At 40.3% G+C, this 16,684-nt stretch overlaps 1 protein-coding gene across 5 annotated transcripts in view; it reads right to left on the bottom strand.

Moving 5' to 3' along the window:
* Positions 1-16,684, bottom strand: part of EGF (epidermal growth factor) — a 103,235-nt gene that overhangs the window by 54,322 nt on the left and 32,229 nt on the right. For 3 of the 5 annotated variants that reach the window (XM_039468423.2, XM_039468427.2, XM_039468428.2), the window contains 3 exons: positions 3,811-3,984; positions 2,133-2,255; positions 840-962 (listed from right to left, as the gene is read on the bottom strand). In XM_039468423.2, coding sequence (XP_039324357.1) covers positions 840-962; positions 2,133-2,255; positions 3,811-3,984 — 420 coding nt within the window. The remainder of the gene's footprint in view (positions 1-839; positions 963-2,132; positions 2,256-3,810; positions 3,985-16,684) is intronic. The other 2 variants (XM_039468425.2, XM_039468426.2) reach the window with 2 other exon arrangements.

Below are 16,684 nucleotides of genomic sequence, written 5' to 3'. Positions count from 1 at the left end.
AATTCTCCTGCCTCAGCCTCCTGAGTAGCTGGGATTACAGGCACGTGCCACCATGCCCAGCTAATTTTTTGCACTTTTAGTAGAGACGGGGTTTCACCATGTTGACTAGGATGGTCTCGATCTCTCGACCTCGTGATCCACCCGCCTCGGCCTCCCAAAGTGCTGGGATTACAGGCTTGAGCCACCGCGCCCGGCGACCCTTGTCCTTTTATTCTACCAGTGAGTTCAGGAGCAAGTGCACTGGCAGCTGGCTGGAACAACAAATTCATTTGATGAGTTTGGCAGCTGGTCTAACCCTTTCTAGTGAGTAATATTTTCTCTCTCACATTTTTAGCTGCTTGACTTTATTTGCTTTATTAAAAATCTAAAAGCCACACACAACTCTTCTGCTAATTTTGAGTTATATTGAGTTATCTATAGACTTAAGTCTCTATGAAGATAAAATAGAGACGTGTTTATTAGGTGCAAGGAACAAACTAAGCACTCTGCATCTGAAGTCTTATTTAATCAATGAGGCAAATATCAATATCTACGCAGTTGAAGAAACAGAGACCAAGAGAGGACAAGTAACTAGACCAAAACCAAAACTGCTAGTAACTAGTAATGCTACCTCGGGGCTGCCTAGCCTCAAAGCCCTTGCTCATAATCACTACACTATGCTGTCTAAACAAAAACAAAACCAAAAAACTCAATTTAAATCTATATTAATCTGTTGTATCAATATCTTTCAGTGTTCAATATTGGAAAATCGATTCTCCTTTGACAATAAGATCAATTTTTAGATGTCACGGAGGAAATGTATGTTTTCAAATAAAGGTAAATAAAGCAAATAAACTCACCGCTACATGTTTTCCCATCTCTCTCAAGCACTGAGCCTTCAGGACAGAAACATAAAGGACCTTCTGATGTCAGAACACAGTCATGGCTGCATTCGGACACATTGCTTGCACAGGAAACAAGTTCTAATTAATAAAGAACAAGGTCAAGATTAGTGTTAAATCAGGTTAATAAAAAATTATTGCAATCAGTTGCTAATATTGCCAGGTGATCCTCCTGCCTTGACCTCCTAAAGTTTTGGGATTACAGTTGTGAACCACCATGCCTAGCCTTAATTTTTTAATGTATGATCATGGTATTTGGTTCTACCTGAAAATTCACTAGACATTAAACGATAGTAAGAAATTACAGTTAAGTATTTTAGTACCATGATTATGTTTTTTACATGCCTATCCTTTAGCGATATACCATGAAATATAGTACTCAATATTTATTTTTAAAAATTAAAATAAAAGAGATAGACAATAAAATATAAGGTAATATAGACAAAGAAACAGGAAAATATCAATAGATAGATAGATGACAGATGATTTGTTTCCCAACCCTAGAGGTTTTGATTGATAGGTCTGGGGTAGAGTCCAGTCATCCATGGGTTTTGTTTTGTTTTGTTTTGTTTTGTTTTGTTTTGTTTTTTGAGACAGGCTCTCACTCCACCACCCAGGCTGAAGTGCAGTGGCTTTATCTCAGCTCACTGCAGCCTCCACCTCCCAGGTTCAAGCAATCCTTCTGCCTCAGCCTCCCGAGTAGCTGGGACCACAAGTATGGGCCAACATGCCTGGCTAATTTTTTTAAATATTTTTAGCAGAGATGGGGTCTCACCATGGTGTCCAGGCTGGCAATCATCCATGTTTTAAAAAGCCAAACAAGCTGGGCGCGGTGGCTCGAGCCTGTAATCCCAACACTTTGGGAGGCTGAGGCGGGTAGATCACGAGGTCAAGAGATCGAGACCATCCCGGTCAACATGGTGAAACCCCGTCTCTACTAAAAATACAAAAAATTAGCTGGGCATGGTGGCACGTGCCTGTAATCCCAGCTACTCAGGAGGCTGAGGCAGGAGAATTGCCTGAACCCAGGAGGCGGAGGTTGCGGTGAGCCGAGATCGCGCCATTGCACTCCAGCCTGGGTAACAAGAGCAAAACTCCGTCTCAAGAAAAAAAAAAAAAAAAAAAAAGCCAAACAAAATAAAACTCCAAGGTAATTCTGATTAAAGATCACCAACCCAGATCACAGCCACCTTAGAAACATATTAAAAATGAAGAAACATAATGCAATAAATAATGGTTGCTATGACTTACGATGACATCGTTTCCCATCAGGAAGCAGAACAAATCCTACAGGGCATGTGCAGTAATAGGATCCAGGGGTGTTTTTACACCCAAGAGTACAGCCATGATTCCAAAAGGCACATTCATTAACATCTGTACAATGACAACAGCAAAATACATTCAAATGGTTACTTTTTGAACATAAATTGTGCTATCACTAATAAGTCATCACAATGTAGGGTATCTCATATTTATATATGCTCTAATTGATCATGGCAAGATGTTTTCCATACTCTAGCAAAGGGCAAAAGGAGTCAATGAAACGATGACAAAAGCCATTTTAATCTGTCACATTTTATGCATTTTGTTATTCCTGAGACAGAGTCTGGCTCTGTCGCCCAGGCTGGAGTGCTATGGCACGATCTTGGCTCACTGCAGCCTCTGCTTCCCGAGCTTGAATGATCATCCCACTTCAGCCTCCTGAGTAGCTGGGACTACTACTCAGCTGTTGCACCACAACACTCAGCTAATTTTTGTGTTTTTTTGTAGAGATGTGGTTTTGCTATGTTGCTCAGGCTGATCTCAAACTCCTGGACTCAAGTGATCTTGCCTCAGCCTCCAAAAGTGCTAGGATTACAAGCGTGAGTCACCATGTCTGGCCCAGTTTATAGTTTCAGATACAGATTTTCATATTAGAATTACCCTTGGAAAAAAGGAAAACTATTAGTATTTCTCTTTTCAAGTGTTTCTCCTGCCTCAGCCTCCTGAGTAGCTGGGATAACAGGTGCACGCCACCATGCCTGGCTAATTTTTGTAATTTTAGTAGAGACAGGGTTTCACCATGTTGGTCAGGCTAGTCTTGAACTCCTGACCTCAAGTGATCCACTCGCCTCAGCCTCCCAAAGTGCTGAAATTACAGGTGTGAGACACCATGCCCAGCCGCAGCTTAGGACATTTCTTGTGCTCTTCACCCTTCAAGACTGACTGGAGCCCTTCCCCTAAATGTGGAAACCTTCTCGAGCAGTTTTATTCTAGCTGAAGCCCCAGCCTTCCAGCTCACTCTATGTCATGGCTTCTATCCATTGGTCCAGAGGGAGTTATAATTATCAGGCAGATGCTAGATTTACATGAGGTCTCACCCCAACTAATTCCACTGGATGGGTGCTGCAGTCATTGGATCCTTTTCATCACTGCACTACTACACCTTCCAGGAAAAAAGACATAGTATTTCTCCTGGGTTCATTGCGCTTGGTCCAGAATCTCCAAAGAAGATCCCTAGACAACCAGCCTGGTTCAGTTTCCCAAGCTTCCTACTAGATCTTCATGTGATAAGATAAGAGTCACATATCCTTTGAGAATCTATGATTGCTATGAAACCACTCTCCTAAGAGTGTACATGTACTGAAATTTTGCACACAAACACAGAGGTGGGTAGAATCCACTTAGAGAATTCTTGACTTATATCAATCCCTAAGCATCCTCTCAGAGTGTCTGATCTAGAAACATAAGATATAAAGAATATATGAAAGTATTATAAAGCTTTTACAAACAAGAAAATATAAATAAATAATAGTCTTCAGGGGTTGTGTGGGGGAGGGGCAGCATGGACTTGAAGTTGGTTTCCAACCGAGACTCTGACTGGCCCACTGAAGACAAGCTGCTGGCTCAGCTAGGCATTCCTCCACTCAAGCAGCGACTCTTCCATTACCTTCACAGTACTTCCGGTCATTACCTTCACAGTACTTCCAGTCATTACCTTCACAGTACTTCCGGTCTCGGCTTAAGGCGTATCCCTCTGTACACGTGCACAAGTGGGACTGGGGGTCTTGCCCACACACAATGCTGCTGCAGTTTCCTTTCCTCGATTTGCAAAGTTTCTGCTCTATAAGAGAAGATGGTTTATTTGGAGTGGGGCTGTGTTTTGACAGGACACAGCTAAATCTCTTTCTGGTTCTTACGAGGTCTTATTTCCCTGCGATGACTGTACGGGCGTCTCTCAGGGGGGCAAATTTAGCCAGAGCCCAGATTCCACAGCATCCCAAAGCCCACTTTTTTCTCCAATTGTATTACTTCTCCAACAGCTCTCAGGATTGGGCATCTTGATTAGCTGGAGATGTCATTTCTTAGGTTGTGAATACTAAACACTACTTACTAGCTTTTTCATTCTAATTTACTTTTATTACCGAAAAAAACACACAAATTCTGAAAATGAAATATCTGTTTAAAATATTTAAAAAGATACAAATCTAAGAATGCTTTTTTTTTTTTTTTTTTTTGGAGACAGGGTCTCCCTCTGTCACCCACGTTGGAGTACAGTCAGGCAATCTTGGCTCACTACAACCTCAGCCTCCTGTATTCAAGCTATTCTCCTACCTCAGCCTCCCAAGTAGCTAGGATTACAGGTGCATACCACCACAGCTGGCTAATTTTTGTAATTTTAGTAGAGACAGGGTTTCACCATATCGGCCAGGCTGGTCTACAACTCCTGGCCTCAAGTGATCTGCCACCTTCAGCCTCCCAAAGTGCTGGGATCACAGGCCTGAGGCCCCATGCCTGGCCAAGAATACCTTTTTTTTTTTTTTTTTTTTTTTTTTTTTTGAGACGGAATTTCGCTCTTGTTACCCAGGCTGGAGTGCAATGGCGCGATCTCGGCTCACCGCAACGTCCGCCTCCTGGGTTCAGACAATTCTCCTGCCTCAGCCTCCTGAGCAGCTGGGATTACAGGCACGCGCCGCCATGCCCAGCTAATTTTTTTGTATTTTTAGTAGATACGGGGTTTCACCATGTTGACCAGGATGGTCTCGATCTCTCGACCTCGTGATCCACCCGTCTCGGCCTCCCAAAGTGCTGGGATTACAGGCTTGAGCCACCGCGCCCGGCCCAAGAATACCTTTTAACTGTCGTATTTATGTGTTAGATAGGTATGCTACTTAGCTGTTTTTAATATCATTATTTAATGAATATTTTTCACTTAATATATACCATTGCCATATCTCTGATCCTCAAATTTCTGAAGTTATTGCTGCCAGCATCCCATGTGTTCCAAATATCCCATAGTAAACCGTAAAATCTGCTCAGTGAATTGAATTAGCCAGCTATATTGAACAAGTGGTCAATTTGGTACCACTGATTTTCGAGCCAGAATCAAGGGCCAAACTAGTGACACCTACATATCTGTGGATTCAATCAACCCAGGACTGAAAATACTTGAGAAAAAAATTTCACAAAGCAAAGTCCCAAAAAGCAAAACATGAATTCGCCACATGCCAAACACTATTTTGAATTCACAGAAATGAAGTGATGTAAGCTTTGTATTAGGTATTACAAGTAATTTAGAGATTATTTAGAATATATGGGAAGGTGTGCCTGGGTTATATGTAAATACAGCGTTTTATATTAGGGACTTGAGCATCTGCTGATTTAGACATCTTGGGGGATACCAATCCCCCATGGATACTGAGGGACAACTGTACATCTCTTTCCAAAAACTTAATGAGATGTTTGTCTCTTCTGCATATTATTTTTTGCCCATTTTAGAAACAATAGGACCATTGAAAATACTATGGGAAACATAGGGGTAAGCTTGAGTGTGAGAGCAGATACCTAGAACGCAGATAGATACAGAAGTCAGAGGTCTGGCAAGAGGTGAAGGCCAAGGAAAACTGTTGGGGTCGTGGATTCTGGAGTCATGGCATTGTTAAAATCAGCTAGGGCTGATGTATCATGGGAAGAGCTGAGGGCCTGAGGAAAGAACTGCTAAGAACACCAGCATTGCCGGGAAGGACACAGGAAACAAATCAGCAAGAGCCTGAGCAAAGCAGGCAGAGGGCCTGAGACTGTTCTCCAAGTAGCTTTGGTGTCTCAGATCTGTTATCTACTAATAAAGAAGTCTCTGCTGTCTATACCCATTTCCTTCTATTCCAAATCTGTAAAGATAAAATGGCAACAAATTTAATTCAATGATCAAATTGACTTTTATTTGGGATTCATGAATTGGGCAACATCTTACCTAAAAATAGACAGATGCTATGCTGGGTGTGGCAGCATAGTCAATTTTGTGATATAGCATGAATGAGAACAAGGAAACAGCATGATACAAACAATGGATTGGTTAACATCAGTTTACTTCAGGTTACTTTCCTCATAAAGGTTAAACCAGATGGGATTTCCTTATCGTACCAGTTAAAACTGACCTATTTGGGGATTTGGCTATCGTCTCTCTCCTGATCCCTTAGAGAATCAGATAAACAAATTAGTTTTGGTTTGGTGATGTGGAATTTTAGCATGCACGACTTCATTTTGGTTTGGTGTGTTGGGATCTATTGCAGTAGCTCAGTCCAAATCAGCTGTCTTCCATAAATTTTATTTAACATCACTAGACATGACCAATAACAGTAAGATTCAGTAGAAACATACTCTTGCCCCCTTGAAAATGTTCCTAGTGTACATTGAGTATGCCACCCTCCAGAGATTCTGATTTTGTCAATCAAAGGCTCAGGAATCTGCATTTTTACAGAATCAGGAGTGATTATGATGTCAGGAGGCTGCTTCACACCACACTTGGAGAAACACTGGCCTAATGTACTAGTGGAACATTATACCTTCATCTTAGTTACAAGCAATTACTTTTAGCTAGTCTGTGTTACTTCCTTAGTTATTTTAAACCTGTTTTTTCAAATCTCTTGACAGAATTAAATGCAAAATCAGTCTTGTCAACTCTCAATACCATTGCAGTATTACCTGCTAAATCAGTTAAGATTTATATTGAATGGTCTTGTGGATAATTGATTCCAAAAATTTTATTTCTTTCCTATGGTTTTTACCCAGTTATACATGTATAATCACATTATTTTTCAGGTTCCATATGCTTCACTTAAACTATCAAAATTTTAAGCAAAATTAAAGCATAAAATGGCCTAAATTTTAAAAGTGAATGACTAAAATTAGAAATGTGTAAATATTGGAGAGAGAAAATTCATCCACTTTAAATGTCTTTTTAAGCAGGAGTAATATGTTTAACTTTTATTTTTATGAACTTTGCAAGTTAACAACAACAAAAATCCAGAAAGGTTTGAGTTGGCTTTTTTTTTTTTTTTTTTTTTTTTGCCCAGGCTGGAGTGCAATGGCATGATCTCAGCTCACTGCAACCTCTGCTTTCTGGGTTCAAGCGATTCTCCTGCCTCAGCCTCCTGAGTAGCTGATATTACAGGCTCCTGCCACCATACCTGGCTAATTTTTTGTATTTTTAGTAGAGACAGGGTTTCACCATGTTGGTCAGGCTGGTCTTGAGCTTCTGACCTCACGTGATCCACCCCGCCTTGGCCTCCCAAAGTTCTAGGATTACAGACGTGAGCCATGGTGCCCAGCCTGAGTCGGCCTTTCAATAGCACTGAAATGCCACCACTTTCTTGAGGTAACAAAAAACTGAAAGATTATGCTTCTTATAAAAATTTTTCCTTTGCCTCATAAAAATCTTTCCAAACTCAGCATGCTGGATGATCACTGGATTACGAATCAGGAAAACTGAGTTTTGTCTTGGTTCTTCCTTTTACAGCACATCACTTCCTCTTTGACCTAAGTTTCCTAATTCATGAAATAAACTAGTTGAAATAGATATTCACTGAGCTCCCTCTTTTAAAAAAACTTCTATAGTTATAAACCTAATTAAATGTTTGTGATAAATTCTTCTGCGTTTATACATCTAAAGATTATCAAACCTTTATTACTGCTTATAGTCTGGTAACAGAAAAACTGTCTAATGAAGAAAACAACTATTGTCTCGAGTATAGAAAATGCTTTGTTCTTCTAGATCTGATACATATTTTCTTTTCCCCCATATCTTTCTACTATGTCTTCCCTGGATTTGTGTCTGTTCTGATGATCATCACCATTGTCACCACCACGATTATGTATATGCATCTTTTTCCATTGATAAACTTCTGACTATAAGGCGTGTATCCTATTCATGTTTATAGTCCCAGTAACACCTAGCATGCTGCCTTTTACAACACAGGAATCCAGTAAACATCTAGAATACATCCACAAAAATCCCTGTGATCATGTCACCTGCAATCTAACTCCCTATTTGTTTTTTTCCTTAAAGTTCTAATCAACCTTAGAGCTAGAACTCAAACAGATTGTCACAAGACGCTAGCCTAATGCTTTTTCCACTGTGCCATGCTGCTGATGGTTTTAGTGATGCTTATTAACAATATACATCACTCTTCAATAACGAACATAGGCAGAAAAGAGATCACTATTCTCCTCTGCCTAGTTGTGCTGATGATGTGACCTGAATTCAGACACTAAATTCTTTAAAGGGTCATTTTAGGTAGTGGCAAAACACAGAGGATTGAAGGTTATATTTTCTTTAATCTCCTTAATCTTTTGCTGTTCTTTAGCTTCAAAATAGGCCAAAGCCAGCACTGAGACTGCTGCTGCTGACCTCAGATAACACTCCTTCTCAGAGCTGAGCGATGAGGCTTAATGACCTCTGAGATCAATTAAAGCTCCTAATCACGGAGTTTAATGTCCAACACCAGCTGCACCTGCAGTAACTGCCTGGCTAGTACACAGGGACTCATGAGCTTTACTATCACCAAGTGAATCGGTAGATTTTACCCTGTCCCAGTTCTGAAACAAGGCACTTGGGATTCCCTTTCCTGCTTTTTTCCACTAATCACATTTTTGTCTACCTCAAATTCCATGAGTCCCAGCTACTCGGGAGGCTGAGTCAGGAGAATTGCTTGAAACTGGGAGGCGGAGGTTGCAGTGAGCCAAGACCGTGCCATTGCACTCTAGCCTGGGCGACAGAGCATGACTCTGTCTCAAAAAAAAAAAAAAAAAAAAAAAAAAAAAAAAAAAAAAGAGACTCACCGGCCAGGCGCTCACGCCTGTAATCCCAGCACTTTGGGAGGCTGAGGCAGGCAGATCACAAGGTCAAGAGATTGAGACCATCCTAGCAAACGTGGTGAAAACCCATCTCTACTAAAAATACAAAAATTTGCTGGGCGTGGTGGGGTGTGCCTGTAGTCCCAGCTACTCGGGAGGCTAAGGCAGGAGAATTGTTTGAACTCGGGAGGTGGAGGTTGCAGTGAGCCGGGATTGCACCACTGCACTCTAGCCTGGGTGACAGGGCGAGACTCTGTCTCAAAAAAAAAAAAAAAAAAAAAAAAAAAACTCACCTCATCAACAAAGCCTTTCTAGTCTCCTCCATTCAAACCCATTAATTTTGGTCATTCTAAAGTCATAAATAAATATTTGGCATCCCCAGTGTTTAGCACATAACACAAATTTTGAATACTTTAAAGTATTTATCACATTTCATTTTCATAACAAGCCCTTGAGCTATGCAGAGCAAGTATCATCTTCCATTTTACAGATTAGGAAACAGTGCCTTGTTAAGGATCACATAGAAAATAGAGTGTAGAACTGGGACTCTATTCCAAGCCATTTGACTCCACATATGTACAATTTTTTTTACCACATATGTACAATTCAGTGTGTGTGTTTATATTTATGCATTTGTATAAACATGCACATAAAACATGTTAGTTTTATGAAATGTCTATAAAATCCTCATTATATTTTCGCTTCATTTGTTACTGTCTTCATCAATAATGAGTTCTCAATAAACGACTGTCTCAACTTCCTCAAAAAACTTATCAAACTGAACAGTATAGAAGTTTATTCTTGTCAGTTAATAGAAGTACAAGGAAGAAAATACCAGAATGGCCATTCTGTGTTATTGGAATTCCCAATTACAGTACAAAAAGAAAAAAGATGACCTAGCCAGAATTCAGCCACTTAGTATCATATCCATCTGTATGTACCCTTTTAGGAATCAAAAAGCAAACAAATCAACAAACTTAATGTACTTTAAAAGTGCTTCTGGCCAGGTGCAGTAGTTCACACCTGTAATCCCAGCACTTCAGGAGACCAAGGCGGGTAGACTACCTGAGGCCATGAGTTCAAGATCAGCCTGGCCAACATGGTGAAATCCCATCTCTACTAAAAATACAAAAATTAGCCAGGCATGGTGGTGGGCACCTGTAGTCCCAGCTACTCGGGAGGCTGAGACATGAGAATTGCTTTAACAACTTGGGAGGTGGAGGTTGAAGTAAGCCGAGATGATGCCACTGCACTCCAACCTGGGTGACAGAGCAAGACTCTGCCTCAAAAATAATAGAAAAATAATAATGCTTTTAACTCTTAGAAGAGCGCTTCCAGCCCATTGAGTCTTTTCTTATTGTATTCTCATTTCTGGCGATTTGGCTGCCCATAGCAGGAAGATGGAAAATACAAGGTATGACATATGTACAACTATGATGTATCCATCATTAAAAATACATTTTAAAAAGACAAGGTGTGTATGCCTCCACTCCCACTGTCACCACTGCACCCCACCCACATTCACCAATGACAGAAGTGGCTAAGTGAGTCCAGTGTTTTCTTACTGAGCCCAGATGTAACCTTAACCTTGCATTCCAGACTGCCAGTGTCAATGGCTGGGAGACAGCAGGTAATTTCCCACACAGACTAGAAACCCCACATCAGGGCTCCTTCCAGAGAAAAATGGTACAATTTGAGTATGAAAATGGTAATAATTATAGTGAATAAAAATATGCCAATTATTTTTTTAAATCCATGGCTTTACGGTGATGCTTTAAAAAGTGACCTTTGGAGGATCCTAGAGGGTTAGGACACTAACTCTTTATTTTGAAAACAGATAAATTAAGAAACAGGATCAAACACTGAATTTTACCTTTCCTATAAAAGCTCCTCCTCTTCAGGGTAATCATATATCTGATTTGGAAAGGCTCCTTTTTTGTATGAGAATCCCAACTAATATATGCATAAATTATTAGAATGTCATTGCCTTGAACGTCTAATAAAAAAAAATACGTCGAGGCAACGATAACCAATAGCTTCTAAAATCATTAAGCAGAAAGCTGATGGGAAACTTGCAGTTGCCAGACCAAGCTGGTGACTTCTGAAATGCTAATTAATATTGAACATCATGAAAAAGAGTAAGAACCAGCCCTATGTGCCCTTAACGTGGTACAGTGGGGAAGCTTACAGAACCCCCTGCAGCGCCGCCCATAAAGCATTCTTGCAAACAGTCTGATTCTGATCAGATTTCTAAGACTAAACTACTGGTTTATAGGTAACAAGGAGGCTAGACAAAGATGTTAGATGACACATGGGGATATAATCTGCAAAATCCAGAAAGTGGAAAATTCCATAGGACTAATGACTTGGTTTCCTGAACAAACAAGGGGCAAGAAAAAGCCTCAGGTTAGAAAATAAACAGAAGCCACAGCCAAGCATGTGAAAACCTGCAAGATGTGAGAACCAGCAGCAAGAAAGAAAACATACAAATCATAAAGAGCAATTTCAAGTATTTAAAAGACATTTCAAATGGCAGCCATTTGGTGTCAGGGCGAACTCAGCTTTGCCCCAAACCCGTCCTATGCTGGCTGTAATGGCATGTGTCCTTGTAAATGTGACTCTAGTCACTAAGGAAATGTCAGTAACTATAAATGATGTTAAGAAAATATAGCAATCCATATTTTACTAATATTTCCATGAAGAATAACAGAATTTTATGTGCTTTAATAATTTAAAATTACATGAACTAAACATTCATCTTTCTATGATGATTCTTTTACAGAGGTTTCCAAACAACCAAAATTGTATAGTAGACACTCCAGCAACAAAATAATCAAAACGAATCAGACCCCCACCTTGGCAATTTTAGCTATACTAATTGCTTCCAGAAGGAAGTACATTTCCAGGTGGAGACAATTATCCTTCATGAACTCGCAGAATTAAATTCAGCCATCTTTTTGTGCATGAAATGAATGTAAAGTATTTTACACAGTGCTGGTAATAAATTACCTTCATTTCCCAAAGAATATACTTTTGAAGCTCCCTTATGAGCTTAAAACTGAAATCTACATTTAAAGAATACAGAAGAAAGCAAAAATATTTGGACCTTTTACAACATATCTAAGAGCAGTAAACTAGTTGTAAAATCCCCAGAAGTTGAACTTGAAATAATTGTCATTAACATGTGTACCAAAATGTTCCCACACTATTTCTGAGATTAAGATAATAGTGTAGGTGTCAGGGCAGCCAGGATACCCGGCTAATAAGTTTAATCGTGCCAACAAAAAATGTGAGATCCATTCTGTGCCCTTTTTTTGAACAGCTAGGTAAGAAGTGAGAGAAAAAAAGAAAGATTTTTAAGTTTCTAAAATTGAAACAAAAATTAAAATTTTAAGAAGAGAGAACTAAGGTTTTGACACCATGATCAGTGCAAACTGAAGCATTTAACTACCAGGAAGCCACGGATAGAGAATGATATGCTGAAGTACAGGTTTTCCCCAAACAAATAAGGCACATCTATAACATGGAATGATAGATAACAGAGTGTAGTTGGAGAGGCAGCATGGTATCAGTGTGCCTAGGTTCAAATCCCAGTTCCACCACTCTGTAACCTTGAACAAACTATTGTGACATCTCTAAACCTCAAAACTTTTAATTTATAACACTATACTAATTGTCACACCTAATTAATAGAGCTGTTGTAAAGCTTAAGTGAGATAGTGTAAGGAAAGCCCTTAAATTATGACAAGAGCAATTTTGTACACATACAATAATCACGGTATCTCTGAACCAAGAGTCACTATGTATTTAGATGGGTTTTTCAAATTCTAATTAAAACAAACAACAACAAAAACCTATGTACTCAGATATTATACACCTTTAAAACTTATTCCTTATGTTTTTTAGGAGACAAAGTGCTGAAGAATTTTTTCGTTTTTTTTTTTTTTTTTTTTTTTTGGCAGGTGTGGGTTTGAGACAGAGTCTGGCTCTGTTGCCCAGGCTGGAGTGCAGTGGCCCAGTCTCAGCTCACTGCAACCTCTGCCCCCCGAGTTCAAGTGATTCTCCTGCCTCAGCCTCCCAAATAGCTTGGATTACAGGTATATACCACCACACCCAGCTAATTTTTGTATTTTTTCTTTTAGTAGAGATGGGGCTTCACCACGTTGGCCAGGCTGGCCTCAGACTCCAGATCTCAAGTGATCCACCTGCTGTGGCCTTCCAAGGTGCTGGGATTACAGATGTGAGCCACCATGCCTTTAGGCATTGGGAATGCAATGGAGAGTTATACTCCCTCTACTCCAAGGACTAAGGAATATAGAAAGACAGACAACTACAGCAAAGCATGGTTAAGTGTCACATGATTGAAGACATTCTCTGAGAACACATTCCCTGAGAACACATTCTCTGGAACAGCTAACTTAGGCTCACAGTGGATCAAGGAAGGTGTTCCTGAAGGAAGTCACATTGGAGCTGTGGAGCTGTTTCTCAGAGGATGAGGAGAGACAGGCAATGAAGGGAAGGAGAAGAAAAGTTCCCAAGCATGTGGACCAGGCTGGAGGAGAGCGTTTAAGTGTGCCTCATGAAAGGAAAGTACATCTTTGAGGATGGCTGCCACACAGAATGTAATATAAACAAGGGTGGGCCGGGCGCGGTGGCTCATGCCTGTAATCCCAGCACTTTGGGAGGCCGAGGCGGGTGGATCACGAGGTCAAGAGATCGAGACCATTCTGGTCAACATGGTGAAACCCCCTCTCTACTAAAAATACAAAAAATTAGCTGGGCATGGTGGCGTGTGCCTGTAATCCCAGCTACTCAGGAGGCTGAGGCAGGAGAATTGCCTGAACCCAGGAGGCAGAGGTTGCGGTGAGCCGAGATCACGCCATTGCACTCCAGCCTGGGTAACAAGAGCGAAACTCCGTCTCCAAAAAAAAAAGGGTGAGAAAAGAAGCTGAGAAATAAGCAGAAGGCTTGGTGAACCTGAGGAAGAGACTACACTTTAATTACTGATGATTAGGAATTGTCAGCAGATTTTCATCAAAGAGTGACATGACTGGGCCCTCTTTTTGAGGGATTATGTTCCCTCCTGCAGCAGAGAAAATGGAAACAGGGATACTAGTCAGGAGGACACTGGAGAGAGAACCCTAAAGGAAGGGCACAGTGGTTAGATCGTAAGGGGTAGGATTGTTAGGACGCAGAGATTGATTTCACGGAACAGGAGTGAGAAAAAGGAAGGAACAGGCAACTCCTAGGTTTCTGCTTTGGGAGAAGGAGTGGAAAGTGATGCCACTCACTGAGTTGATTACACTAGTGGGAGAGGAGCTGGGGAGGGGGGAGGTGAAATTTGGTAGGTCAGTTATTTTCTCTGAGCCTGAAACACTTGCAAGAAATCCAAGTAGACTGCTTACAAGGCAGACAATTATAAGGGCCTTGATAAGGATATTTTTACTGAGCCCAAACACATGCATTTTATGTGCCCTCTGCGGGACCCTGAGCTTGGAAGGCATGGCCCAGAAGAAGGACCAGGGCAACTGCTCTTCAGGAAACTGGTCAGATCATAAAAAAACAGCCTGATGGTGAAACTGTGGCTCTATTACTTTGACTTGGGGCTCAGATACCTGTAGCATGAAACTCTTCCAGAACCAGACAACCTGAATCTACAAGTCAAAGACTTGTTCAAACCAACAAATCAATCTTCTGCTTGAAGTTTTGCCTTTGTAAGGCCCTCCCTTGCCTTTGTCAGACACTCTTCAACAGGGCTGCTCTTTTTGTATATTATGAATAAATTCCCATGTTTTAAATCAATTTTCTCTGTAGCTTAACTCTGTAGCCAATCTTTGCAACTTGAAGCTCATTATGCCTGAGATCTTTAAAAAAAAAAAAAATCTGTCTAGAGCTCAAAAAAAAAAAAAACAAAAAAGAGGTCTGAGCTACAAATAATAGATTCAAGAGTCCTATGGGTAGCTGCATGGGAAATAAAACAGAAAAATGCCATGGGTTTTGTCACCTTTAGAGAGTAATGATGCATGTAACCATATGAATGGTTCTGACAAATTTCAATTGAGGAAAAACTCATTCAACTTTATTGAACACAGCATCTCCAAATCGCTTGGCCCTGAAAGGTTTTTTGCCCTGAGTAACTTCATTAAATCCCATTAAACTAGAGTTTTGTAGAACATGCTTCAATAAATGATAGTTTAGACATTTTGTAAGAAGTAAGCTTATTGATATGCATGTTTGTATAAATATTTATATTTTATAACAAAAATCATATCAACCAAGTTATATGATTTTTCTGTTATTTCTTCACTGAAGTAGCTTCACTACTAAATGCTTTGTAAACCAAAGTACTACTTTCCAGATCACCAGAGGAGCTGCAATTTAGGCATAATATCCAGGAGGAACTAACCAGCCTCTAGAGAAGTATGTCTTTAAATATGAAGGATGGGCAGGGCACGGTGGCTCACACCTGTAATCCCAGCACTTTGGGAGGCTGAGGCAGGCAGATCACTTGAGCTCAAGAGTTTGAGACCAGCCTGGGCAATATGGTGAAAACTCGCTCTAAAAAAAATACAAAAAAATTAGCCAGGTGTGGTGATGCATGCCTGTGATCCCAGCTACTCAGGAGGCTGAGGCAAGAGGATTGCTTGAGGCTGGGAGATAGAGGTTGAAGTGAACCGAGATAGTGCCACTGCACTCCAGCCCAGGCAACAGAACCAGATGTCATCTGAAAAATAAATCTGAGGGATGTCAGACACATCGAAAACCTGATGAATTTTATATACCATCTCCCTAGGTGGAACATTGCATATTTTCATCTAACACATGAACTCAAGAGATCCATAGACCCTACATCATAGGAAAAGAATTCCTGCTTTCTAAGACACTAAAACATTTTACACCTAATCAATGATGGCCAAAGTAACAGCGCCCTTGAAATCAAAAGTCCTTCGCACTTGGAGTATGTGTGAAGCACATCTTAGTAACTGGAGACAATCTCCAATGCCAATTGTCTTCCAGGTTCCAAGTTTGTCTGTGGCTCTGCAGCTGGCAGAGGCTTTCCAATCAAATTTTATTATTTGCCACCCTGTTTAGGGCTGCTCTTTAGTGAATCATTGTAAATTTTCTTTTGGAATTCATGTTTTCAGTTATCCTATTTGAACTCCCTGTCACAGAGCCTGAGTAGTGAGGGGCTCTAAAGAGAGAATATATTTATGGTAGAAAGATACTAAACTGAGAGACTGATGATAGGAAATTTCCCGCCACATTCATCATTAACTAGCTGTGTAATTGCATAAAATGTGCTCTATTTCTTCAGGTTTCTCAATTACAAAATGAATACAATTATCCCTGCCCTTCCTGTCTTACAACATTGTTGTGAAAAACCAATAACCTAAAGCCCATGAAAACACTTTGAAAATTCTGAGGTTACATGTAAATGTAAGAGAGGGTGGTGATGATGACAGACATATCTCTAACTATTATGAATGGAACTCAATAAATACTTATTCAGGATGGTCGTTGGTTATGATTTTGTTGTGAGTCATCACCACTCAGACAATGAGTTTGTCTCTGAAGACAGCTTGAGCTGAAATGGAAGGTATCTGGCAATGTATCAGATTCACTACCTTTATGTGTAGACTCTCTACACTACCATTATGGGTTCACCCATCTATTTTATAGCATGGCCACTA

This window comes from Saimiri boliviensis, chromosome 3 (genome assembly GCF_048565385.1).
Source record: "Saimiri boliviensis isolate mSaiBol1 chromosome 3, mSaiBol1.pri, whole genome shotgun sequence".
NCBI classification, from domain to species: Eukaryota; Metazoa; Chordata; class Mammalia; order Primates; family Cebidae; genus Saimiri; species Saimiri boliviensis.
This window is presented reverse-complemented; position numbering and strand designations above follow the sequence as displayed.